General features: G+C 38.9%; 2 protein-coding genes across 7 annotated transcripts in view; one reads left to right on the top strand and one right to left on the bottom strand.

Moving 5' to 3' along the window:
• dlgap4b (discs, large (Drosophila) homolog-associated protein 4b) overlaps nt 1-26,443 on the top strand; it is a 253,303-nt gene that overhangs the window by 1,291 nt on the left and 225,569 nt on the right. The window lies entirely within an intron of this gene.
• quob (quattro b) overlaps nt 1-26,443 on the bottom strand; it is an 85,242-nt gene that overhangs the window by 36,243 nt on the left and 22,556 nt on the right. For 2 of the 3 annotated variants that reach the window (XM_073952576.1, XM_068221648.2), the window contains exons 2-4: nt 7,134-7,331; nt 3,960-5,856; nt 1,974-2,150 (exon numbers count right to left, since the gene is read on the bottom strand). In XM_073952576.1, the coding sequence (XP_073808677.1) occupies nt 1,974-2,150; nt 3,960-5,310 (1,528 nt within the window). In that variant the 5' untranslated portion in view covers nt 5,311-5,856; nt 7,134-7,331. The remainder of the gene's footprint in view (nt 1-1,973; nt 2,151-3,959; nt 5,857-7,133; nt 7,332-26,443) is intronic. The other variant, NM_001004109.2, reaches the window with a different exon arrangement.

Raw genomic sequence — 26,443 nt, 5'->3', positions numbered from 1 at the left:
AGTTTTGTGTCATGTAAAATTTGTGTAGTCACAGCAAATTTCCCTCCGCAGAGATCTTAAACATTACTCAGGCCTGTATTAAATTAAACGATGGCGCCTTTGGTTTTCTTGGGTTTGTTTTGCAGACAAAGCTGCTGTCTCATGATGCTTCAAATGACTTATGGATGTCTAATTTTATTAAACTATATGTTGATGTTGATTAAATAAATGTGACTTTTAAATATGGGCTGAAATTGTCTGACTGAAGGGAATTTTTGCAATTATCATTTTCAGAGCAAATGCGGAATTAATAGAGCAGAGTTCTATTGACCCCACTGTTTAAATGGCCAACTTTACAGCAGAAAAAAGGTGTTCACTGCCTGGTACAAAGAACGATTTTGGTTCATATAGCTAATGTTACCCTTTATGACAACTGTGAGGGGGGCGATTTTTTTATAGCTCATCCGTTTGTTTATATTGTTACAGTATATTAAGTGTGCATAATTAAGGGCGTGGCCACTTGAGTGACAGCTAGGTCTCGCTGGTCGCCTTCACCTGATTGGTCCCTTGTTTGGTATGTTGATACATATTGCTACATAAATATAGTTTTGCGAGATAGTTGAGTAGCACTATTTAACAGTTGTGACAGTTTTTGGCAGCCTGATCTCACGAGGAAATGTAAGTATTTTACGTTTTGTCAGTTTAGTGGCTAATTCGTACGAATTTGTACGAGTTCAGTCGTATGAAAATGTACAATTTTAAAAAGGAGGCGTGGCACCCAACCCCACCCCTAACCCCAACCGTCAGTGGGTGATGAGCAAATCGTACAGAATTGTACAAATAAGATCATGCTAATTCACACGAATTAGCCACTAAATGAAAAATTTACGAATTGCAGTGAGATTGTGTTGGTTTTTAGGTACAGAAATTAAATAATCACAATGCAAAGAATTTTTTTTTTTATTTGCTTTGTCTTATTATCTAGTCCAAATATCTAAAAGTATTGTAAGTAAGAAAATTGTTTGTGTTAAATCTCTAAAGAAATAAGGGAAAATTAAGAGTTTTTCCTTAAAAAAGCTAAATGGGGGATGTTAAATAATTTTATAAATAAGCTTTCGCTTTGAAATGTAGATATTTGGACTAGAAACAAAGACCGTTTTTTTGCTGCATAAATCATATAAATTCAGTATAAATGCATAAATAATTCAATTTGTGTGTGTTGAGCATCAGTTAAGACAATGTCAGCACCTGTCATTTGGTCTGTCACTTGCGAACAAAATGGTGATGGTTGGCCACGCCTACTTGTAGCTTCTTTTGCGTTCTTCAGAAACCTATGGGTGACGTCACGGGTACTACATCCATATCTTTTACGGTCTATGTTTCATAAAGTGCTCAGGCTAGGCTTAATCCAAAACGTAAGATCAATTACCTTTTGTCTAACTGTTGGTCAAGGCCAAATGTTACTATTCTATTCTATTCTATTCTATTCTATTCTATTCTATTCTATTCTATAGGTAAATTATATTCTATATATTTTAAGTGCGGTGAGATGGTGGCATGGTTGCTGGTTCGAGTCCTGGCTGGCTCAGTTGGTGTTTCTGTGTGGAGTTTGCATGTTCTCCCCGTGTTGGCGTGGGTTTCCTCCAGGTGCTCCAGTTTCCCCCACAGTCCAAACACATGTAGTAGGTGAATTGAATAAACATAATTGGCCATTGTGTGTAGTGTGTTGTGTGAGAATATGAGAGTGTATGGGTGTTTCCCAGGACTGTGTTTGCATCTGCTGCATAAAACATATGCTGGATAAGTCGGCGATTCATTCCGCTGTGGTGATTACTGATAAATAAGAGACTAAGCTGAACGAAAAGGAATATAAAAGTGTATAATGTGTCATTTGTGATGCAACTCAAGTCTTTGTTTAGCTATCAACCAAAGTTGTAGCCTTGAACTTAAACCACTAAAGCACAACTCAAAACTGATTAGGAGGCATACAGTACCTGGGAGGCAGATGATGCCTAGCTGAAGAAGGCTCTTGATCGTGGGGTCCTGGGAAATATAAATGCCCTGAATTTCAGTCACAGACTGGCCAGTCGTTGGCTGATCGGAGTGCTGGAGCTTCTGGAGCTCCACTCCATTTACAACTGGAGCTCCAGCTTTTCCAGATAAGGAGACTTCTTAGAAGGAGAGACAAATTACAGTTTAAGCATAACAGGACAAAACATGGTGATAAAAACCCACAGAAATTCAACGTTTTATTTCCCGAGATGGGTTGCGGATGGAAGGGCATCCGCTGCTTAAAAACTTGATGGATAAGTTGGGGGTTCATTCCGCTGTGGCGACCCCGGATAAATAAAGGGACTAAGCCGACAAGAAAATGAATTAATTAATTAAAATCAACATTTTAGTCTTTTTATGAACGTATTGCATGAGTGAAAATATGTGATCCTGAGCCACAAAATTGAAGTTGAGATTTATACATCGGTCAAAAAGCATAATAAATAAATAAATAAATAAATAATTAATTCTGCATTCCATTAATGCATGGTTTGGTAGGAAAGAACAATATTTGGCTAAAATACAACCATTTTAAAATCTAGAATTTGAGAGTCTAAAAATCTAGGAAATCGATATCATTCTTCATTGAACATAACCTTTACATAAAGTTTTAATGATGTTTGGCATGAAAGAAAAATCTTTTACCCCGAGGCCCGGATTGGCTAATCGGGAGGACTGGGAGAATTCCTGGTGGGCCGGTCCCTTTTTTTTCTGCGAGGGCCGGTGTCCCTAGCACCAGAATCTGTCGTTCTCAGCAGTCACACTTTTTAAAAATAATTTATTTATTTACTTGACCACAGCCTTCTTATTCATTATTTTACCGCAGCTCTGTTCTTTTTATCTATTTTCTCGTAGCCTCATGAGCAAGATGCAGCCTGCAGGTTAATGATGTTATAAGTAAACATTCATTATACAGTTGTTGCGATACAGTGGTTAGCATGTTAGGTTATGACGCCGCCAACCAGAGTTCGATCCTCGTCTGAGTAACATTTTTTTTTTTTCATTTTTATTGTTAAGACATATAATACTTTAAGGGTTGTTGAACATTTGAAGTTCTAAAACAGCTGTTTTCTTAAAAAAAGACGTGATAGTATAATTAGAAACTGAATTGAAAATGACCTTATTTTAATATAGTCAGTGGTGAACTGAGGTGGGCCGGTCTAAGACTTGAAACTCCAGGGCTGAAAAAGAGTCCCACTCCAGCCCTGTTTACCCCTAAATATATCTGATATACCCATGCAGCAGGGTTTTGTAGTCCAGCATCACATATATGTTGCAGCTAGATGGAGCTGTTGCCCTCCCCTTTAGAACATATTTAAGAAAATGACTTGTCCCATTTACAAAGACATCTAACAGCTTCCCCTATAAACGGGGAAGGATGTAGCTATGTCTGTTCCCTGCTTTGGCTCTTGGTCTTCATGAATGCTTTCATTCAGTTCTGCTGAAGAAAGACATCAGATGAAGGACTGCAGAGAAATCCCCTTGAGGAATGCCGTGCACACTCCTGACCTTTGGCCAGTGTCACATTGCACTCTTTTAAGATGACCTTTCAGAAGGGGATATTTTCTCCGCAGCAGAGGACTAGGGTCAAGGTCATCTGTAAATCACTTAATATGTGTCATGGAAGCGGCAACTAGATGTGGCCACATAGTAGTAGTTTGCACAACTGTACATATCAGTCACGTCTGGACATGCTTTTCATTTAAGGATAAAGAATCTAAAAAACAGCATGTTGGCCAGACGCCATGTTGCTTCAGGTGGTCTTTTGACAACAAAGTAAGATGTGGGGTGAAAATCTGTATGCAATTAGCTGACACGCAGCAGCAAGTAACCTCAGAGAGAATTGTTAGAATAGTTCTACTTATTTGACTCTGTAAGCAATCACAAGCACGGTCTCCTTTTACACGCAGAGGTCTAACCCAACTTACCCTTCCTTGCTTCTTGTGGTCTGTTTAATTTTGGGGATACCAAGTCAGCTGTGTGTTTAATTCCGTGGATAGCAGGCAACATGGGAATGATCTCTGGATAGACATCACTGTGGCTTCGGTTGGTCGGCTTGTTTGACTGCAGACACTGTCTGGCTGTTTCCGAGACTGATAAAGATGAGCGGGATTTAGACCTGCTTTTACCTTTGATCACCTGTACAGGTGAACCCGGGCCTCTTCCGCAATGCCTGTCATCACAGAAGACATTGCAATCCAAAAGGCTGTTCTCATTTCTGAATGGATTCTGGCTGATCTGGGGCTGAGGTGTTTGTTCGGTGATATGTGTTGGCTGATTTTGTGAGTGCTGAATAGGAGAGAAACCTTGTAAACATAGATTAGCATCATGTCTGTGACCACCGTGGTCAGGTAAAGCCCTGAGTCCCATTTTGGGTAAGTGTTGGGTTTTGGCATGCTTCTGGCCACTAATCCGCATGTGAAATGAATCTTGTCTAATGGCGTTGTTCAGACAGGGATGTCTTTTATCTGGTAAGGCCTTAGTTCCCAGTACAGTCTGAGGGAGATCCGGTTGCCCTGTGAGGAATGACTTGTGATGCTGTCTTGCTTGGACCATGCTTGTGATAAGTTGGGTCATATGTTGGTCAGGAGAGTCTGCGTTTTCCCTTGACTTACGGTCATGGGGCACGTTTTGACTTGGCTGTGTCGAGTTCTTTGGGCTTTGCTTTTGTTGGGCTGAGTTCTCAAAGGATTGCATCGGGTTTCTGTCTGCTTGGTTTGGTGTCTGGCCAAACATACAACTCGAAGGTTGAAGTCTGAGGCCAACTCCGTATCCCTCACAGCTTGGCTCAGCCTTCCCTGCATCCGTCCTTGTTTCATCTAGACAAGGCAGCATACTTGCTCTCTCAAAATTCACAGGGTTTCTGAGAGCTGCCATGTAGGACTGCCGATACCTGCATTTGGAATCTGGATCGTGTTGCATGATCTCAGATGGCTGTTTGTTTGGATTACAGTCCACGCCACATATGCTAACATTGCTCTTTGAGGAAGGTTGAGCTGTCCTGACTAGCTTGAAGCCTAATGGCTTCATGGGCATTGCTATTTTGTTTGGCACCAAAGTCTCTTTCTCCTTGTTGAACTCCAGCAGATCCACATATTCTCCTTCCAATTCCTGTGTTTGCCTGCTGTCCCAGGTATTAGGTGAGACCCAGCCAACAGGTTTTCCAGCAAAACTACTAATTGTATGTGCTTGATTAACCTTCACCAGTCTGCTACCACTCTCAACCAGCTGAACAGAAAGCGCCAAGCCGTCTATTGCAGGAACAATCCTAGTTTCCATCTCCAGAGGTAGGAAATCTACAACTACCTTAGACTCGATATCTGAAATCTCAGTATTAAGATCTCTTACGCGGATTGTTGCGGTTGAACATGGCTTTGAATCAGGCCAGACGTTCGATTTTGGCCTGTCAAGGAATTCTGGGTTGGCAACTTCGGTCCAAGGTACCTTCACAACCCCCTTGTCAGAGGACAGTACACATCTAGAAAGACGATTTCCTTGACGCCCCTCATTTATTTCCCTTAGCCAGGACTCTGTGAATATGCATGGATAAGAGGTCTCGAGGATTGGTGTCTCTTCAATTGTAGGACACTCCAGCACCCTGGAACCTGCTTGCAAGATCAGATTCTCCTGCCCCAGGAGGTCTTCCTGCACAAGAAGACTTTTGAGGACAATTCTGGCCGACTGTTCTCCGAAAGGTTCCACCTGCAAGTAGAAATCTCCAGGTCTGAGTAGCAAAGGATTGATGGCGGCAAGTTGGATCACCACACGGTCACTCAAACACAATGGCCAACCCTCACACTGGAACAGGACATCGGAATATGCAGCCTAGAGAACAAGAAAGACAGAGCTAGTTTGTTGATTCGCAGATAATTTCAGATTGACACATGTTATGACCACCAGATATTTAATAGTTTGGGTCTTGATGCCTTTTATTGGCTTGCACGCAAGCATTCTTGAATCCCCTTCAGAAGAAGCTGCCCTGCAAGGCCTTTGTTCTTTCTGAAGATAAAACAAAGCAATCTTGTGCTGAGTGGACAAGGATAAGTAGCATGTGGGATCTGTGCCATAAAAGTCCACATGGACGAAATGCCTGCACAGGAAACTGCTTTCATCTGGCCTCGAATACTAACATATTTTATCCTTTAAAGGCTTAGTTCACCCAAACATGAAAATGCATAACTGCCTCGCTCTTTTATCATTCACAGTGTTCTTGTACATGTGCATTTTGTATACAGTCCATGACCTGTCTGTCCTGGTGTCCCCCAAAAAACACCACACTGTAAAACCCAACAGTCAGCTTTATCAAATGAAACGAGTGTAGTTAACTCAAAATTGACTGTAGGTTAAATCTACTCATTTGAAAAGAGTTTTGAACTCAGTGTTAAAGGTAATGAGTTAATTAAATACCTGATTACTTTAACCTAAATGGAGTAAGTTCACAATACTCAAATTGTCTGTTGCCAACGGTTTCCTCAAACGGTTTGAGTTGCCTTAACTTATTGGGTTTTACAGCACTCCGTTGGTTTGAGTTCTCTTCATTCACTGAGTTTTACTGTGCTCAAATTGCTTCGATTACTCAAATGGAGTAACTTCCCAGTACTCATAGGATTAGTTTTTAAACTTAAATGGTTTGTTGCAATCAATTGCTCAAATGGTTTGAGTTAACTTCTTGGGTTTTACAGTACATAAAATAGTCCAAGCAACCACATATTTCAACCCTCATAAACATTTCTCAAAGTCGAAGTGTGCAACTTGTTTGTCTGACCGAGCAATTGTGAAATGACCTACTTCACTTAACAGACATGATTCATAAAAACTCTTTCTCTTGGCGTCAACTCTCAAATCTTTTTGTATGGCTTCAAATGACTTGCAATATAATACAGGCCTTTACACTATGGAGTTTCTTCTTCGTCTTCTATTGAAGGAAAACTAAGGAGAGCAAATAATGGTATATGTATCATATTTTGGTGCACTTGTCTCTAAATTCTTAAATTTAAAGCAAGCCACTTGATTTATTTAACATTTAGGTTGTTTTTGTACCGAGGGGCAGATGAACTTTAAATCCACTGGTGTTTTTATTGTGTTTGGTGTGTTATACTCACACAGGCGGCTTGTTGCACACTCTCTAGGATATGTTTGGCTGGGATAAGGAAGTTCAGCAGGCACTGCAGTGCATCTCCATGGTAACGTTCCTCAATGGTGCGAAAGAGTTGGCTGAGAACAGTAGGAGCGGTAGCCTCAAACGGAGGGAAAAGAGACGACAGGGCGCTCTGAATGGACCAGTCCAGAGAGGAAGGGTTCTGAGAAAGAGAGAGATTTATTTGTGTGTTAGTTACTGTATACCTTGTCCAAAGATGCATATAATGTGATATACGATGCTGCGACGAGCCCTAAACTCTTTCTTTAAAGATGTAAAATGGGGCTGTTGTCAAATGCCTGTGGCAAAATCTTTTCATAATTTCAACCCCACCTAAATCTCACTTGTTACAGAGCCAAGAAAAGAGACAATGAAGCTTGTCATGTCGAGGTTTTACTGCTTTAGTCTGCTCTAATCAAATGCACATTTTCCATTTTGCCATATCAAGGCCCAATCCCAATTCTACCCCTTAGCCCTTCCCCTTAACCTCTCGTTTTGTGCATTGCCATGAACGGGTAGGGGTGTCCTAATTTTCTTTAGCGTGAAGGCGTAGGGCTAAGGGGAAGGGGTGAATAGCCCTTCGAACAAAGATTTTTTCAGGACCACACTCGAAACCAAGGGGTAAGAAAATTTCCCAGAATACACCAGCCACAACGGCAGGATAGTTAAACCCGGAAGTAAGGAGATCCACAAATTAGTATTTTTTGTCATTATTTAGATTTTTTTATGACAAACAAACATGTTTTAATATTTTCATAACCGTGTCCGTGTTTTACCGCCATAAAAAAAATCGGAAAAATAAAAAACGCAAAATTTTGCGATCTATAATCCCTAATCATATCTCCTGTACAGCTTTCCCACAACATTCTGACAGTCGATGACACTGGAATACCCCGTCAGAAAAGTCTAGTGGCTGGGAATGAGCTTTTTACAGCATCTGCTATAATGTTAAAGTTGTTTTTGGTGTGTTTACATTGATGAATATGGCCACTGTGTTAAATGCACAGTATTACGATCTTAATGAAGATTTCCTGAAGATAAATACCAAAAAATAGCACAACTGGAATCACTACAGCAGTCGCCATCGTCTGATCTCATATGAAGCAAGAGCTCACGATGACATATGATGACGTGTGCAGGTGCTGTAGTGCTGTCTTAATTCTTAGGGGTAAATTTGGAAGCCCTTCCCCTTTCTCTGGCCCTTAAAACAGAGTGGGAAGGGGTAAGGGTACAAAAATAGAATTGGGATTGCGCCAAAGTCTCTTGCATTGAAATCCCCTCCACTTGCAGTTGTATATAAATTGTCATGCAAAGCATGACTGTTTTACCCCTACCTTACAGTAAAGATCAGTTTGTTTAACCTAGATAGACATTATTATGGATAGCCACATTGAGACCTCTTCTGGACCCCGAAAGTGTGAGTTTGTCCAAAATATACACCTCATTTGATTTGGTTTACCTCATGCAGGGGAGATTTGTATCATTAGTAGACAAGCACAATGAGGTAGAACAAAGAAAACACACAGTCTGAGAGTATTTATATGAGTGTTTATGTACCGAGCGTGTGTGCGTAATACAGAAACATCCCTATTCGTGCACATCTGAAGGCTTACGGCTATATATTTGATCTCCCAAATATTTATCATTCACGTTCCCCAGCCAGTCTTCAGTAATGAGGATGTCGGGCTCACGTTTCAGTTGTCCGACTTGGAATAATTTACAAAGCAGATGTGGGAAGAGCACTGGGAAAAAAATATGCCGGATTTATGTGGAAAAACCTATCCTCATTGACCTTGGTTTAAACCCAGATAGAAATGTTACATACACTGCTAGTTAGAGGCTGAAACCTATAAACCGCATGTTTAAAACACTTTTTATGAAGCTCCGTGCAATGATTAACCATAGCAAGAAATGCGTGTTTAGCCGGCTGAGGATATTTGTGTGTTTAGTCTATTAATCTTTTGGCTGTAGAGACCTCGAGGCTTCCTGATTAAGATGATTACAGGACCTGAGTGTGATCTCGCACAGGAAGTTTATGTCTGCCAGGGAAAGAACAAACATAAACAAATCCCGTCCTTTCTCGGGAAAGAACATGTAATGTCTCAGAGATTATATAAGCATAAACAAGGCAGGGTTAGTGTATTTCTTCAATTAAAATGATTTGTTTTAATTTAGCTAGTCATTTTTAATCTCACTGTTAGTTATTGAGATATTATTATGATTGGGTTTAGAGTGTTTGGATTGAAGTGCAGAAGATATGCACTATTTACCAAGACATCTTCACTGTTGTTATTGCTCATACTTGAGGTTAGTGATTTCACCAAACTCCAGCTTTTTGAATTTGTGTCTCATATTGCAGCCTTTGTTTGAGCTCCAGACATAAATGATTCCTCAGAGTCTGGAGTTCATTGAATCAGGCGGTGTGAACTCTGATGTCTTAGTCACTGGACGATACAGACATCAGATGTCTGCTTCGTCATGTACTCATCTATGAAATATGCACATATTGATGTTTATCTTCACTAGGCTGTCTCGCATGCTGATTTCTTGCTTTGTATTTCCAGTGATAAACACTAGAAATTACTAAAAATGTTAGAAACATTTATTTTGTGATTTTTAAAATGCATCGCAGTTCAGCCCTTAAATTGATTATGAGGTTAGTTTTAACAGCAGTGGGTGCTCTAGGTGCTCTATGATGCTGTAGGCTAGTGTTTAACAGCAGATGGCGCTCTGAGCTAGTTTTTTTATGACAGACGTTACTCTCTAGGCTAGTTTTAATAGCAGGTGGTACACAAGGCTATTTTTTATCAGCAGACGGTGCTCTAACCTAGTTTTTATCATCAGATGGCGCTCTAGGTTACTTTTTAACAGCAGACAGTGCTCTAGCTTAGTTTTAACAGCATATGTCGCTCTCTAGGCTAGTTTTTAAGAGCAGATGGCACTCTAGGCTAGTTTTAAGAGCAGACATCGCTCTTTAGGCAAGTTTTTAACCGCAGACGTCGCTCTCTAGGCTAGTTTTTAACAGCAGACGTTGCTCTTTAGGCTAGTTTTTTACAGCAGACGTCGCTCTCTAGGCTAGTTTTTAAGAGCAGATGGCACTCTAAGCCAGTTTTAACAGCAGACGTCGCTCTCTAGGCTAGTTTTTAACAGCAGACAGCACTCTAGGCTAGTTTTAACATCAGACGTCGCTCTCTAGGCTAGTTTTTAACAGCAGACAGCACTCTAGGTTCGTTTTAACAGCAGACGTCGCTCTCTAGGCTAGTTTTTAACAGCAGACAGCACTCTAGGTTCGTTTTTAACAGCAGATGGTGCTCTGGGCTAGTTTTTAACTGCAGACGAGGCTCTAGACTACTGTTGAACATCAGACGTTGCTCTCTGCAAGCAGCAGTTGGCGCTCCAAGCTAGTTTTTAACAGCAGACAGTGTTGTAGGTTAGTTTTTAACCGCAGACAGCGCTCTAAGGTAGTTTTTAAGAACAAATGATGCTTTAGGGTAGTTTTTAACAGCAGTGGGTGCTCTAGGTGCTCTATGATGCTGTAGGCTAGTGTTTAACAGCAGATGGCGCTCTGAGCTAGTTTTTTATAACAGACGTTACTCTTCAGGCTAGTTTTAATAGCAGGTGGTGCACAAGGCTATTTTTTAACAGCAGATGTTGCTCTAGTCTAGTTTTTATCATCAGATGGCGCTCTAGGTTAGTTTTTAACAGCAGACAGTGCTCTAGCTTAGTTTTAACAGCATATGTCGCTCTCTAGGCTAGTTTTTAAGAGCAGATGGCACTCTAGGCTAGTTTTAAGAGCAGACGTCGCTCTTTAGGCTAGTTTTTAACAGCAGACGTCGCTCTCTAGGCTAGTTTTTAACAGCAGACAGCACTCTAGGCTAGTTTTTAACAGCAGACAGCACTCTAGGTTCGTTTTTAACAGCAGATGGTGCTCTGGGCTAGTTTTTAACAGCAGACGAGGCTCTAGACTACTGTTGAACATCAGACGTCGCTCTCTGCAAGCAGCAGTTGGCGCTCCAAGCTAGTTTTTAACAGCAGACAGTGTTGTAGGTTAGTTTTTAACCGCAGACAGCGCTCTAAGGTAGTTTTAAGAACAAATGATGCTTTAGGCTAGTTTTTAACAGCAGACAGTGTTGTAGGTTAGTTTTTAACTGCAGATGGCTCTCTAGGCTACAGTTTTAACATCAGATGGTGCTCTAGGCTAGTGTTTAACATCAGACGGTGCTCTAGGCTAGTGTTTAACATCAGATGGTGCTCTAGGCTAGTGTTTAACATCAGACGGTGCTCTAGGCTAGTTTTTAACAGCAGATGGTGCTCTAGGCTAGTTTTTAACATCAGACGGTGCTCTAGGCTAGTTTTTAACAGCAGATGGTGCTCAGGCTAGTGTTTAACATAAGACAGTGCTCTAGTCTAGTTTATAACATTAAATGACACTCTTAGCTTCATTAAAATACCAGACGGTGCTCTAGACTAGCTTTTACCAACCAAATGAAAAGAAATAAGACTTTCTTCAAAATAAAAATATCTTTAAAAATCCCCTTGCTCTGTTAAAACATCACATTATAATGTCACTGAGGGGGTAATCATTCTGTCTTCAACTGTATGCCATATACCTTCCACAATGGGCTTAATGATTAATAATTCTGAATGATTGTGGAAGGACACAATAGACTTTTGTTTAATTGTTAACTGAAGTGGTTTGTCTGGGCCGTGAGTGTGTGTGCGGCTCGTTCAGGGTGGTCCGCGTTTGGTGCATGTGGAACCTCTTCGCTCTTCTGGCTGACTTTCCCATCCTCTTCTTTTCTTTTTTTGTTCAGTAAACACATCTGCGCGGTCCAGATCTCCATCTCTCCATGGCTCTGGGCCCATGGTTCTGTTTACCCCCCATCAGTTCTTCTCCCGTTACACATCCACACCTCACATTTCCAAACACGGCCAAGTCAAACTTCATTTAGCAAATCCTCGGCATCCCAAATGAAGGATGTCTGGGGCCTGGCGTTGTTCCTGTAGTCTGGTATTTGCATTCAGGAGACCCTCAAATGCATTGCTCTCCCACTATTTGTGTAAATATCACCTTGGCTGAACTTTGTGAAGGTAATGGCTCATTTTGATATCTGGAGATTTTTATACTAATGTTAGACATTCAAAGCACTTTCTAGAATTAATGTTCAGTCTGTCTTCTCAACTGCACAAACCTTCATTTTAGTCGGCAGATTTGGTGCGACAACTTTCAATTAAATCTAAACAAAATATCTTCCCCTCCAGCAGTGCATAGGTTTGTCTATAATTAAACAAGACTGAGCTCAACAGGTAATTGCAGTTTAAGATGTAGTGTACTGTTTAAACACACAGAGGCTCAGCTGTTGTTAATTCTGGAGCTCGTTTTGTAGATTGATTCATTAATGTACATGTATGATTACTTTTTCAGCAGTATTCAGCGGTGTTTGTGAGGATAAGAATCTATGATATTTTAGTGCGTGTTCTAACTGAGGACATAAACATGTCAGTCAAGCTTTTAAGATAAGTTTATCCAATTTATTTGTAATTGGTAATTATACAAAAAGTGTGAAAATATTATTTGTTTGTGTTTTCACAGAAAATGGAGCAGGGTTATATTCAGTCATTCATTTTCTTGTCAGCTTAGTCCCTTTATTAATCCAGGGTCGCCACAGCGGAATGAACCGCCAACTTATCCAGCAAGTTTTTACGCAGCGGATGCCCTTCCAGCCGCAACCCATCTCTGGTAAACATCCACACACGTTCACACACACACTCATACACTACAGACAATTTAGCCTACTCAATTCACCTGTACCGCATGTCTTTGGACTGTGGAGGAGCACCCGGAGGAAACCCACGCGAAGGCAGGGAGAACATGCAAACTCCACACAGAAACGCCAACTGAGCAGAGGTTGGAACCAGCGACCCAGCGACCTTCTTGCTGTGAGGCGACAGCACTACCAACTGCGCCACTGCCTCCCCCAGGATTTTATTTTAATATATAAATATCAATTTCTTATATTTTAAATACACATAAACACACACACACAAACACATTTATACAACAGTTCTGTCTGGTTCATGAATCTGATTGGCTGATAGTCGTGTGATATTCTGCCAGTAGCAGCACCCGTACCACCTCTTCACCCTCCACCCTTGTGTATTCCTCTAGCCACATACAGCAGCAAGCAGAGGACACTCTACTGTTTGACAAATATTGCAGCTGTTGGACAACATAATGTACTTTTGAGGCTTTTTTTTTTAGTCGAGAATCTAGTTTAGATTTTAACTATGGAGTAGAGGTCTGGTCGGGACCCTTTAATTATGCAAACTTAATATAGCCTAATATAAAGGAAACTGATGAGATATAAAAATTCACCCCCCTCACAGTTGTCATGAAGGGTAATATTAGCTTTATGAACCAAAATCGTTCTTTGTACCAGGCTGTAAACACCTTTTTTTCTGCTGTAAAGTTGGCCATTCTAACAGTGGGCTCAACTGAAATTTGCTCCATGTGGACTAGCGGAATTTCGATGAATTGCAGTTTCAGTTACTTCCGTATCGGCTTCCCGAGGGAGAGTTGCCGCTTGGTTAAAATAAACAAAAAGTTGCTGGTGAGACAAATGAAACTTTGCACTGCTCCGTTTACATACAGTAGGCTTGGTTGCATGTTGTCATGGTACAAAAATGACACTGTGATTTAATGCTCTCTCAACATTCATTTAATTCTATGCACATGTGCCGATGTAGCTGTGAAAATAAGTGCTTTTGCCTGAGTGGAAGTTGCAAAAATACAAAATAAAAAGGCAGAAATGTATGTTTGTTCACTGTTGAGCATTACTATTTGATAGGGGTTCGAAAAGCAAGGTGTATTCTAGAGCTGTGAACCTACACTTGTCTCACGGTTCGGTTCGGTTACGATTATCATGCCATCGATTCGGTTCAATTCGATATTTCGGTGCATCACGGTGCATTGACGATGCTTTTATATTTTCTTCACAGCAGCAGCTCTTGTATTAAAATGTATGAATATATTTATATTTATATAGGTTATTATTTGTAATACAATTGTGTCATTTAATACAAACAGTCAGATATATAAACTAACTTTAAACAAAATGAGCATTAAGCAAATAATATGAACAAATATAAATATCCAGCTCAATTTCTGATCCTTGTCTAGTTCTATTACACCTCTTTGATTGGTTACACCCTCAACAAAACGGTTGCGATTGGCTCTTGCGCGCTGCGCTCTTCAGATGAATGATAGGTGGCAGCGGCGATCTCACAGCTGATCTATGATAGACACGGTGGAGAAAACTCTGCAGACACGCGCTCGTTTCTGTATCCAAAAGTAACACTGTAAAACAGCCGAGAGGAGAAGAAAAGTCACGCCAGCAGGTCAAATGGGCCACTGTGTGTGTGTGAGAAAGAGAGAGAGAGACAGAGACAGAGGCAGAACGAAAGCGAGCGAGAGAGAGAGAGAGAGAGAGAGGGGGTAGGCTACTTTTATTCTCAAACTCACAGTGAAATTGTGCACAGTTCATAAGTATTAAGTAGTTAGAGCGTTGTAAATACTCGCCGTCGTCTCCCTCGCGACAGAGCGCATATGAGGTAAATGACGTCAGTAATAACCGGTTATGATTATTACTGAACCGATACCGAATTGTCCGCGTCTGCATCGCGGTGCATTGAAGAAACGATTAATTTTGACATCCCTAGTGTATTCCATGCCATTCCTTGCAATGCAACAGCAGAAAAGCACCAGTAATGTGCCGTTCGGTGTTTGAAAACACATTTACGCTTGCCTCAAAGAATAAGTCTTGACTTGTGCAGTTGGCGAAGGACAAAAGAGGCACTCAGAGCTTTAAAACCCTCTTTTCAGTCTCTGTAATCACTCCAGGGTTGCACAAAGAGCACAGAAATCTTAAAAGTACAAGTGGCTGGAGTTAAAAAGTCCATATGCGCTCTTGAGATAGCCGCTAATCTAACCTGAACGAGATTCTTCATCTTCTGTAAGCTCGTATTTCAGCTGTCAGATTCCAGTAAGTCTCTCCTTCTCTTCCTCCTCGTCAGGACAGTGTTGTCTTTGTCTCTGCGCCACTGTGTTTTAACTCCTTACTGAGGGAGTTCGGCACAATGGATCCTTCTTTAACACACCACTGCTCGCTCTCAACATCTACAACATCTGACAAGCTGCTCCAGTTTCAATACACTGTTCAGAATGGAGCTTCTTCAGTCCTCCTCTGCAACTTCAGCTTCAAACGTGTTTCTCTTTAAAGTATGCATGAAATCAAAACTAGCCATATTGATGTCCTTAGCTCACATGGCTAGCTTTGTGGTGAACAATCAATCTGCGCATGTCATTAAGTAAAAAATAATACAAAATAGTTTTAATAACTCATTTCTAATAACTGATTTATTTTATCTTTGTTATGATGACAGCACATTATATTTTACTAGATATTTTTTTCAAGACACTAGTATTCAGGTTAAAGTGACATTTAAAGGCTTAACTAGGTTAATTGAGAGGGTGCTCGCTGCAGAGCCATTTGAGCAGAGCTGAGCTCCAGCGAGGGGGAGCATGAGCTGTCGCTCCTCCTCCTGTAAGCTGTTTTAATGCGTACACCAACCCCACCCCTAACCCTACCCCCAGTGACATCACTCGTAGAAGAAGTGCAAAAAGGTGGAGCTCAAGCTCAAGCTCCCCCTCGCTGGAGCTCAGCTCGCCCAAATGGCTCTGCAGCGAGCACCACTTGGGTTAATTAGGCAAGTCATTGTATAACAGTAGTCAAAAATATATATTGCCTTAAGGGGCTAATACTCTCAAAAAAAAAATTGTTGAATGAACATGATTTAATCGTGGCACCCTTTATGCATCTAATCCAATTAAGTAAACCTGAACTGCTTTGAACATGTTGTATGAGCACATTTGTAGATAAAACATGGTTTCAATATGTCAGTCTAACTTCTTTGCAACTAATTGACTCAAAATGTTTGTATTGTGTTATTCTAATTAAAATGATTCTAATTTACTCAATGTAACACTAAAGCTTTACTTTAACAAAATTACGTCTTATCAGCTAGTAAATTTCTTGTTCAATATTGTTGTTTAAATTACATTTTTTAAATGACAAAACTATGAAGCAAGATTTAAAATTAAGTAATTCAACACAAAAAGGACAGAAAACATGTTATATATATATATATATATATATATATATATATATATATATATATATATATATATATATATATATATAACGCTCACGCTCAATCTGCCCAGTTGGTGGAATGAACTAATTTTCAAGAAACGACTAAAAACTCAACTATTTAGTCTCCACTTCACTTCCTAATCTGCAATTTCCTCTCTGGATATCACACTAACTGTACCCCAAAAAAAAAAAAAAAAAAAAAAATACTAATACTACTAATACTTTCCTTTTTAGACTTTACAGACCTGAAACTTGCCTATAGCACTTATTCATTGTTGCTCTTATAGTTGTGTAAATTGCTTCCTTGTCCTCATCTGTAAGTCGCTTTGGATAAAAGCATCTGCTAAATGACTAAATATATATATATATATACATATATATATATATATATATATATATATATATATATATATATATATATATATATATATATATATATATATCTTTTATTATAGCCTTTAGCAGGCACCAATCACATTTAAACAAATTTCTTCTTTAATATTCTGATACAAAATGTTATATAATATCCAAAATTGTAATATGTAATATAAAATGTATAAGAAACATTTAGCCAACAAAATAACCTTGGCTCTTAAGAAAACTGATCCCCAAGCAATACCTGTAGGACGTTAACATCATTTTTTTACCAATTGAGTTTAAACAGCTTTCTTCACTTTGGTACTCCTATTCAAAATGTAAAAGTATAAAATGTATAGGAAACATATAGCCAACAACATAACATACATAACATTCAAGCTCTTGGGAAAACCAATTGCCAAACTGTGCTGAAAACACGGGGTGATACTTCTTCTTGTTGTTTTCGTATGGTGACATTCAAACGCACTACCGCCACCTACTGATATGCGCGAAGTGACTCTCCAGAGTGAGAGTTGTCGATTTGAAGCGTCTCAGTCTCATTGAATCAACATGTTCTGATCAAATTCATTTGATTATTTCTTGATTCAGTTTCAAATAACATGAATTAATCATTTAACATACGTAAACTTGATCTGTTCTTTTCAATCTGACAAATTTTTATTTTGTAAATCCAATACATGCCTACTTGATTTTTTTGAGTGTAATATTGACCTTAAAATAGGTTTCAAACTATTTAAATAGTATAGGAAATACTGTGGAAAAATTCCTCTGTTAAACATCATTTGGGAAATATTTATACATAAAAAAGTAAAAAAAAATCACAGAAGTGTGAATAATTTTGACTTCATCTGATTATTGTTTTGAATAATCGTGATCACAATTATGACCAAAATAATCGTGATTATGATTTTCCCATAATCAAGGAGCCCTTAGTCAAATGTATGTTGAAGAACGTTTGTGCACAAAAAAATGAAGGCTGAAGCTTGTATTTGCAATGAGCCTGTGTTGATTTTAATGTCATTACTAAACTTTAAGAGCTTTTTCTGTGGCATTTCGGCTCTAATTGAAGCTTATGTTTTTAAAACAGTTTGCATGCTTACACTTTTGGTGCTGTGTTTTATTTTGTGCATATTTTCTTGGATTAGACTAAACTGCCTTCATGCATTGCTTGCATTCTTTGCATCTTTTGCAGTCCATGCTCTGCAGACAAACAAGTGCTGTTCTGTGCACATGGTGCATTTGAACAGACAGAATCTTCAAAAACACTGTGAAATTGATGTCTTCTCCTCTATCATCATTACATTTGTTATGTTTAACAGTAAAAAGGGATGCCTTTACTTAAAAAGTGAGTAAACCTGTATCTTTTTGAGCATTTAGTTGACTTTACCTAAGAAAAAAATAATAATTGAACATACTTTCAACATAATGAACCTTCTGTGCATCGAAAAATGTCCTTAAGAGCAGGTAAAGGTTTGTCATGAATCCATTAATGCTTTCCAACCTTTATTTTTAGGAGGGTACTTTCATAAATATCTTGCATTCTTTGCATCTTTTGCAGTCCATGTGCTGCATGCATTAACAAAAGACAATGAGATTAATATAACTGCAAACTTTCTGAAGCTCTGTTAGCTTTTTCAAGTTGATTATGTTTAAATGTTCTCATGCTAAGTCTTCGAAGTCCCCGTTTTTCCCTCCTTTACTTCTCTTCATCCATAAACGAATCTCTCACGGACACTCTAGCAGCACTTGCGCATTTATTTCCAGAACATATTAAATCTTAAACCGCCATATTTCACCTCTGACATGCGCGGGTCTCGTGAACACGTCTGTCTCTGCACGCTGCCAACTTATTTTTACAGCTCGTGTGCTTTATTGACTCTCTCGGCGGTGCGCCCTGCAGACCAAGCTGCTTTTCTCACCGAGATCCAAGACCGCAAAAACGGACTCCAAATCATCCTGGATATCGTATTTCATTGGAATTTGATTGAGGGTCCTGGGACTCGTTTCCAAAATAAATATTAGCAGCTCAAAACACACAAAAGAGCACATATGCTCCGATCACGTATGGTTCATCGAGCTGGAGAAAGATCGGAGCAGTGCGTCAGGTGGAAAAATGAGAGACTGACAACTTTAGCAGGGCGACACAGTGGCGCAGTGGGTAGCATGTTCGCCTCACAGCAAGAAGGTCGCTGGTTCGATCCTTGGCTCAGTTGGCGTTTCTGTGTGGAGTTTGCATGTTCTGCCTGTGTTCGCGTGGGTTTCCTCCGGGTTTCCCCCACAGTCCAAAGACATGCGGTACAGGTGAATTGGGTAGGCTAAATTGTCCGTAGTGTATGAGTGTGTGTGTGTGTGGATGTTTCCCAGAGATGGGTTGCGGCTGGAAGGGCATCCGCTGCGTAAAAACTTGCTGGATAAATTGGCGGATCATTCCGCTGTGGCGACCCCAGATTAATAAAGGGACTAAGCCGACAAGAAAATGAATGAACAACTTTAGCAGAGTTTTTGGCAGATAAACACACACAAAAAATCTAGATTTCAAGGCATAGTTCACCAAAATATGAAAATGTTGTCATAATTTACTCACCCTTTACTTGTTTCAAGCCTTAAAAACTTTCTTTCTTAAACATAAAAGAAGGAATTAAAAAAAAATGTTGGAAACTTGTAACTAATAGCTATGCTTCCATCCTATTTTTCTTATATTGCTCCAGTATTGCGGGGCGATGCAGTGGCGCAGTAGGTAGTGCTGTCGCCTCAAAGCAAGAAGGTCGCTGGTTCGAACCTCGGCTCAGTTGGCATTTCTGTGTGGAGTTTGCATGTTCTCCCTGCATTCACATGGGTTTCCTCCGGGTGCTCCGGTTTCCCCCACAGTCCAAACACATGCGGTACATGGGTAGGCTCTGGGAAACATGCGGTACATTGTTTCCCAGAGATGGGTTGCGGCTGGAAGGGCATCCGCTGGGTAAAAAAACGTGCTGGATAAGTTGGCGGTTCATTCCGCTGTGGCGACCCCGGACTTATAAAGGGACTAATCCGATAAGAAAATGAATGAATGAATGAATGCCCCAGGATTACAGACTTTACACTAGCTGCCTACATCATCACAGTGGTTTATTTGGACCCACGAAATGGAGGAAAAACTAGTGGAGGTTTGACAGGACTCAGGAGCGCCCGTGTCTGTTTGACGTTTCATACAGAAAGACATTAGTTTATTATCAAGGTTGACTAGAAATGGCTAATTCCCTTTAAACCCAGGTGAGCAAACATGTACATGTTCTAGGGCTTCTTTCTCATTATGTTGTTAATAACAAAAGATATACGACGTGTTTTTGGCTGTGAGACGTAGTTTGGACAAAGTTGTCGGCGATTCTTCCTATAGTAAAGTCATGCAATGTGAAAGCCCCTGTCGCTGATCCATCTTGCAGTGTAAACACAGCAACTTTGAAAATCATGCAGTCTGAACTCGGCATAAGTGTGCATAAAAACAGGTGGATGGAAAATCCCTTAGCATTTGTTTTCCCTGCTTTGGAAGTCAATGGTTACAGGTTTTCAGCTTCCTTCGAAATATCTTCCTTAGTATAAAAATCCAAAAAGTGCTTCAGTGGTAGTTCATGTGTAGGTGCTCTTTGGATAAGGAATTCATAACGAAATCATAAGTCCAAGGCAGTCAAAAAAGTAAGTGAAAAAATTAAAAAGCCTTTATTAATATGGCTATTCTATAAAAACAGCACCTATGCTTTTTTTTTGTAACACTAGCTCTCTGCAACTCTCACATGTTCGTCCACTGAAGCTAAGCAGGGCTGTGCCTGGTCAGTACCTGGATGGAAGACCACATGGGAAAGCTGGGTTGCTGCCGAAAGTGGAGTTAGTGAGGCCAGCAGGGGGCGCCCAACCTGCAGTCTGTGTGAGTCCTAATGCCCCAGTATAGCGACAGGGACAATATACTGCTCAGTGATGACACGTTAAACTGAGGTCCTGACTCTCTGTGGTCGTTAAAAATCCCAGGATGCCCTTCGAAAAAGAGTAGGGGTTTAACCAAATTTGCTCTCCTAACCATCCCTTATCATAACTAGCTTCATCACTCTGTCTCCTCTCCACCAATCAGCTAGTGTGTAATGTGCTGTCTGGCGCAATATGGCTGCCTTCCAGGTGGATGCTGGTGGTGGATGAGGATATCCCCGTGCATTGTGTAAAGCGCTTTGAGTGTCTAGAAAATCGCTATATAAATATTAAAAAACCTTTTGTGTTTTATGAATTAACCCTTGAACAATCCCTTTAAGACGTCTGGATTGGGATCGGTCAGTCTTTGTGCCTTTCTGTCCGTGATGTTTTTTTATGGCACTGGATAGACGCGGCAGGACTGTGAACATCTGGATGATGACTTACTAACCCAAAACAGACATAGATATCTTCTTTTGTGTTCAACTAGACAAAAGAAACTCATATTAAATAATAATAAGCAAATTTGAACTTTTGGGTGAACTATCCCTTTAATATGAGTGGATTGGGATCTGCCAGGCTTTCTGTCCGGGATGTTTTTATGCCACTGGATGAATGTGAACATCTGGATGATGAACAACATGCCAACCCAAAACGGACGTAAATCATCAGATTTCTCTTTGTGTGTTTGACAGGAGCTCAGCAAGTCTTTTTTGAGAAAAGTGCACAAGACGCTGCAGTCTAGTTAGTTTGTGATTGTGAAAGTCTTTAAATGTGTTTTATGGCATGTCAGACATGAGGTGGTTGCCCTCAGTGAAATGCTGTGTTAAGTTTGCATTGCTGTGGGAGAAACCTTTTCCATTTCCTTTTTTTATTTTCTGTCCTTAAGGCATCATACCGACAGTGTTACAACAGCTGTAACCTACTAACTCATTTAGTACGCCAAAACAAATCTCTGAAGCCACACTGGGGCTCTGTTGCAAAACACGCCAAGCTCCCTACATAGGGTGGATATTATTTGCACTCTTTAAAGGCAAAGTTCACCCAAAAATACAACTCCTTCTGTTAAACACAAAACAAGATATTTTGAAGAATGTTGGGGAAAACAGCCATATATATATATATATATATATATATATATATATATATATATATATATATATATATATATATATATATATATATATATATAATTTTTTTTATATATATATATATATATATATATATATATTTTTTTTTTTAATCAGTAGCTGTTCTTTTCCAGCATTCTTCAGAATATCAAGTTTCGTGTTTAACGAAAGAAACTCAAAAGAAGTTTTGAATGTTTAGGATTAGTAAATTATGACAGAATACTAATTTTATTTGGGTGACCTGTCTCTTTAAATGAAGGCTTTTCAAAAGGAAGCATCACAATTACTGTATACTACTCCTAAAATGCATTGTGATGGGCTTGACAAGTGGTAGAAATGTTGTTTTGCAAATGAAAGTTTATTCTTTTGAATGTGTCGCTGTTAGCTTAGCAACATTTTAAGGCTAAACTAAAATAGCATATATTTTTTTCATATCATTAAATATCAATACTAATATCAATACAGTTTATCTCGAAGGTAATGCAATGCATTCCACATCTTAGACCTTTATTTGTTATACTTTTTTACTTAATTTTGTTTTATTATTTTTTTTTACCAAAACTGCTCAAATAATGATGAACTAAATATCAGTTAGTTACAATATCTTGTTTGACAAATAAAAAGAGCCACTACCAAACATAAAAAAGAAAAAAATAATAACAGTAATAATATACTAATATATTAATAATAATAATATATATATATATATATATATATATATATATATATATATATATATATATATATATATATATATATATATATATATGTATTTTTCTAGAACAAGTACAACTACAAGATAAATAAAAAATAAATAAATAAATAAAACACAAATAATATATATATATATATAAATATACTCGCTACAATTTATAATTTACTGTTATCCCAGCAAAGGTAAACTGTATCAGTGTTATTACAAATGTGTTATTAAAACTAATATGTTGAAAAAATATTCTCTTCGTTAATCAGAATTAATTAGGGCTAATAATCAAGGGAGGCTAATAATTCTGACTTCAACTATATAAATAAATAATTTAATTTATTAATTAATAATATATATATATATATATATATATATATATATATATATATATATATATATATATATATATATATATATATATATATATAGTATTAGTTATTATTTTTATTATTTATTATAGCCTTAATATTTAATTATTTTTACTCTTACTTTTTACTATTATTAAATTGGACATGTGGGGTTTCCTCCGGGTGCTCCGGTTTCCTTCACAAGTCCAAAGACATGTGGTACAGGTGAATTGGGTAGGCTAAAATTGACCGTTGTGTATGAGTGTGTGTGTGAATGAGTGTGTATGTGTTTCCCAGTGATGGGTTGCAGCTGGAAAGGCATCTGCTGCGTAAAACATATACTAAATAAGTTGGCGGTTCATTCCGCTGTGTCCGCAGATTATTAAAGGGACTAAGCCGAAAAGAAAATTAATGAATGAATAAAAATAAAAAGTAAAGTTCTCAGTTAATTGTGAGACTGTTGAATCATAAACATGCACACATATTGAGGAAACTATATAATTTTTTGATGTGTTGTTGTCAACAGACTAAATTCTATTAATATCACTGAAGCTCTGTTTGTTGTAGAGTTGCTGCCTAACGTCCTCCAAAACTCTCACTTCTGTTGAGTCTCGATAATAACACACTGTCATAACAGACACAAGGCAGTGCACTGAATACTAATGCCAGGACAGGGTGGGTGTGTGTGTTTCTCTGTTTATATATATGTGTGTGTGTGTGTGTGTTTTCTGTGGTGTAGTGTGTATGTTTTGTGTTGTCGGTCTCTGTGAGCTGCTGACTGGTCTGAGAACAGTCTGACTCTTGTTTACGTGTTTGAATGTGTGAGTTTGCTGTAATGCTGTTTTCCTCCAGTTTAACCGCTGCACAAGAAAACAAGTGTGAGCGGATAAACAGCTCACAACCCAACACACACACACACACACCTGGACTTACAGTATAAAGTGTGACCTGTTATGTCTAAGGTCATCTGTGTTTGTTTATGTGTGTGACTCTAATGTGCTCTGTAACTTTAACATGCCATATACAGAAAGCTAGGGAGAAGAGAAAATATAGTAGGGGATTTTAGTGAACACACACACACACACACACACACACACACACACAAATACATCATTCTGTGTGATTTAAGAACCGTTTTTCTCATGGGGACCAAACAAAATGTATCCACTAGGTCAAAATTTACTGGTATTGCTATACTTGTGGGGACATTGCGATCCCCACAGTTTAAGGTATACAATGTACACACACACACACACACACACACACACAAACACACACACACACACACTGTACCTGTCAGTGTGTAAATCAGTGGTGTATCAGAGATTAAACACACCTGCCTAAAGCAAATAAAGCACAACATAAAGCCTGTGGAGGGGTTGAGCTCACAGCCAAACACCATCAGTCATTCAGAACGACACGCGCACACACACACACACACTAAAATCTAGCACACTCTTCATTTACACCTGGATATAAACAACGCCCTGTTTCTGGCTAGAGTTATTCGTACTTGACAGAAAGATGGAATCAAATGAGATAGAAAATGAAGGAAAGAAAATGAAAGTCAACTTTCAGATCAAGGTGTTTCATGTTTATAGTCCAGAATATATATGTTTGGGATTATTATTGAACTCCAGCATGTGCATCAATAACAGTCCTTGACTGAAACATGTGAATTTAACTCGTCAAATAAATATTTTTATATATAATATATTAATAAAAATATTCATATTATTAATAATATTACTAATCACATTTTTAACACATTTTTATCTGTTTTACCTATTTTTTATTTTTTATTATTTTTATTTTTATTATTTGTTTTCATTTTCTTACACTGGTCTCTTTTATTCTAGTTTATGTAAAGCATTATTTGTAAAGCATATGCTTGTCCGGCGGCGTGCAAACCAAACTGACATGCTATTTCAGAGTGAATATTCAGAGTAGCATTGTAAACAATATATGAAGAGACTAGTCGGAAAAGCGATATTTACTTGTGTTTTGTTGTTAAACTAATTAAAATCTACATTATCTATGCGGTAAAAGGCCGTTATGAAACTAAAAAATAGTCTTATCAATCTTTCATCTGAAGATGTTAGTGGCTGAACAACACTTCTTTGAACGCATTTGTAACAACAACATCTAACGCTACATCAGCTTTGCGTGAAGCTAAAACAGTTTTAAAACAGAACATGACCCATCTAAGAGAAATCCTTCAGACATGGTGTCATCCTTTCTCCAGCGTGCGAGGGTAACTCCAATATTGATTCAGGTTTTTAGAAAGTTTTGATTCAGCATGTTTTTACCGATCGCGCGCGTGCTAGCTCTCTTGTGGTCGGCGGAGCTGCGTACAAAAGGCTGCGCAATTGTTCAAATCTGCATGTGCTGACAGACAGATTGAGCTACTTATCGGAATTATGAGAGATGTCGGTCCGACTCTATTTAATTGGATGAACGTTTTTTAGTTTTATGCACACTTATGCCAAGTTCAGACCGCAGGATTTTCAAAGTAGTCGTGGCACAGATGTTTTCACACTGCTTGACTATCTGGGCTAGCGTTTCTTCGCCGCTGCTTTGTTTACACTGCAAGATGGATCAGCGACAGGGACTTTCACATTGCATGACTTTACTATAGGAAGAATTGCCGACAACTTCGTCCAAACTACGTCTCACAGCCAAAAACACGTAGTATATCTTTTGTTATTAACAACATAATGAGAAAGAAACCTTTAATGGGGTTGAACATGTACATGTTTGCTCACCTGGGTTTAAAGGGAATTAGCCATTTCTCCTTAACGTTGATAATAAACGAATTTCTTTATGTATGAAACGTCAAACAGACACGGTTGCTCCTGAGTCCTGTCAAACCTCCACTAGTTTTTCCTCCATTTCGTGGGTCCAAATAAACCGAAAATTAGTGCTTTTAACTTCTCCCCCAGCCTCCCGCTGGCCTGCAGCAGGTATACACACACACACACACCACACAAGTGAATGCCGCTCTCTCATTGGCTGTAAGCGATCGGTGATGTTATTTTCAGTCAAAACTCAATTCACACGGCATGATTTGAATTGCCGACAGCTCCAGATATTCAGCACGCCAAATATCTCACAGGCATCGGCGACTCATCGGCGATTCTCTCAGATCGCGTCTTTGATAGTTCATACTGTGTGATTGTCACTCATGTGCATGAGCAGCGATTTGCCTGTGATTTCAGGCATTTGTCGATTTGGCGATTTCTCAAAACCTGTCGGCGAGCCAAAATCGGGGCTAAAATCACGCAGTCTGAACTAGGCATTACCCAAAATATAAAAATACATATAAATACTGTGAAGAGACTTTCAACCAGCACAACAAACAATGCTGAAGACAATCCCCTACTGCACCTTTAAGCCATTTTAAGAAAAGCAAAACAGTCAAATATTTTTTTTTAAATAGATTTATCATAATGCATGCGATAGAGGGTTAAATTCAGCTGTGCTAGTCCTAAATCACAGTCAGTTCGAGCAGCAGTTCAGCTTTGACTAGTTCAGTAGTCCAGCTATCAGCAGTTCAGTGGGTCAGT

This window comes from Danio rerio, chromosome 6 (genome assembly GCF_049306965.1).
Source record: "Danio rerio strain Tuebingen ecotype United States chromosome 6, GRCz12tu, whole genome shotgun sequence".
NCBI classification, from domain to species: domain Eukaryota; kingdom Metazoa; phylum Chordata; class Actinopteri; order Cypriniformes; family Danionidae; genus Danio; species Danio rerio.
This window is presented reverse-complemented; position numbering and strand designations above follow the sequence as displayed.